The 1,743-nt window shown below is 53.1% G+C and overlaps 1 protein-coding gene across 1 annotated transcript; it reads right to left on the minus strand.

The window, feature by feature from the left end:
• Positions 1-208: 208 nt before the first annotated feature.
• LOC140628762 (glyceraldehyde-3-phosphate dehydrogenase-like) lies at positions 209-1,494 on the minus strand. Its single transcript, XM_072818271.1, has one exon. It carries the CDS (start codon positions 1,421-1,423, stop codon positions 422-424), a length of 1,002 nt encoding a protein of 333 aa, XP_072674372.1. The 5' UTR covers positions 1,424-1,494; the 3' UTR covers positions 209-421.
• Positions 1,495-1,743: the final 249 nt, after the last annotated feature.

A 1,743-nucleotide genomic window follows, 5' to 3' on the forward strand; every position in this document is an offset into this window, starting at 1 on the left:
TTGTTTATGACATTTCCCAGAAAGTGTTATTTAAAGTACCTTCATAGGGAGGAGTAGGGAGGTAGTTAGCTTGCTTTTCTAATAATATAAATGTCTTTCTCCTCCTTAACTTGGAGGGACTATGTTTGCTTTTCCCACTGGCTATATCAGTCACTGGAGATATGTGTTCCCAGTTTTTGTGGGAGATCACTGAAATCTAGTCTCTCTCTTTTTTTTTTGGCTGGGTACAGTATACTTTATTGATGGTACATGACAAGGTAGGGCTCCCCAAGCCCCTCCCCTTCCTTGGGGTCTAGGATGTAAATTGGAGGTCAGGAGATTCTCAGTGTGTTGGGGGATTAAGTTGGGGCAGGGACTCCCCAGCAGCTGAGGGCCTCTCTCTTCCTCTTGTTCTTGCTGGGGCTGGTGGTCCAGGAGGCTCTTACTCCTTGGAGGCCATGTGGACCATGAGGTCCACCACCCGGTTGCTGTAGCCGAATTCATTGTCATACCAGGAAATGAGCTTGACAAAGTGGTCATTGAGGGCAATGCCAGCCCCGGCGTCGAAGGTGGAAGAGTGGGTGTCACTGTTGAAGTCACAGGAGACCACCTGGTCCTCAGTGTAGCCCAGGATGCCCTTGAGGGGTCCCTCCGATGCCTGCTTCACTACCTTCTTGATGTCGTCATATTTGGCAGCTTTCTCCAGGCGGCAGGTCAGATCCACAACTGATACATTGGGGGTGGGGACACGGAAGGCCATGCCAGTGAGCTTCCCGTTCAGCTCAGGGATGACCTTGCCCACAGCCTTGGCGGCGCCAGTGGAAGCAGGGATGATGTTCTGGGCAGCCCCTCGGCCGTCACGCCACAGCTTCCCAGAGGGACCCTCCACGGTCTTCTGGGTGGCAGTGATGGCATGGACGGTGGTCATGAGGCCCTCCACGATGCCGAAGTGGTCATGGATGACTTTGGCTAGAGGAGCCAAGCAGTTGGTGGTGCAGGAGGCATTGCTGACAATCTTGAGGGAGTTGTCATACTTCTCATGGTTCACGCCCATCACAAACATGGGGGCATCAGCAGAAGGAGCAGAGATGATGACCCTCTTGGCCACGCCTTTCAAGTGAGCCCCAGCCTTCTCCATGGTGGTGAAGACCCCAGTGGACTCCACAACATACTCAGCACCAGCATCACCCCATTTGACGTTGGCAGGATCTCGCTCCTGGAAGATGGAGATGGACTTCCCGTTGATGACAAGTTTCCCGTTCTCAGCCTTGACTGTGCCGTGGAATTTGCTGTGGGTAGAATCATACTGGAACATGTACACCATGTAGTTGAGATCAATGAAGGGGTCATTGATGGCGACAATATCCACTTTGCCAGAGTTAAAAGCAGCCCTGGTGACCAGGCGCCCAATATGGCCAAATCCGTTCACTCCGACCTTCACCATCGTGCCTCGGGGACGCGCCTGGCGCAGCACCAGAAGACGCGGCTGTCTGTCGGGCGGGGAGGAGCGGAGAGCCCTAGTCTCTCTTTGTATGGTCTTCATAAAAATTTTGGATTCTGGGATCCCTGGGTGGCACAGCGGTTTGGCGCCTGCCTTTGGCCCAGGGCGTGATCCTGGAGACCCGGGATTGAATCCCATGTCGGGCTCCCGGCGCATGGAGCCTGCTTCTCCCTCTGCCTGTGTCTCTGCCTCTCTCTCTCTCTCTGTGTGTGACTATCATAAATAAATAAAAATTAAAAAAAATTTTTGGATTCTGAAGCCCA

This window comes from Canis lupus, chromosome X (assembly GCF_048164855.1).
Source record: "Canis lupus baileyi chromosome X, mCanLup2.hap1, whole genome shotgun sequence".
NCBI classification, from domain to species: domain Eukaryota; kingdom Metazoa; phylum Chordata; class Mammalia; order Carnivora; family Canidae; genus Canis; species Canis lupus.

Bases quoted from the DNA above. Each gene is read 5' to 3' on its own strand.
- LOC140628762 (XM_072818271.1), bottom strand. From the start codon at position 1,423: ATGGTGAAGGTCGGAGTGAACGGATTTGGCCATATTGGGCGCCTGGTC.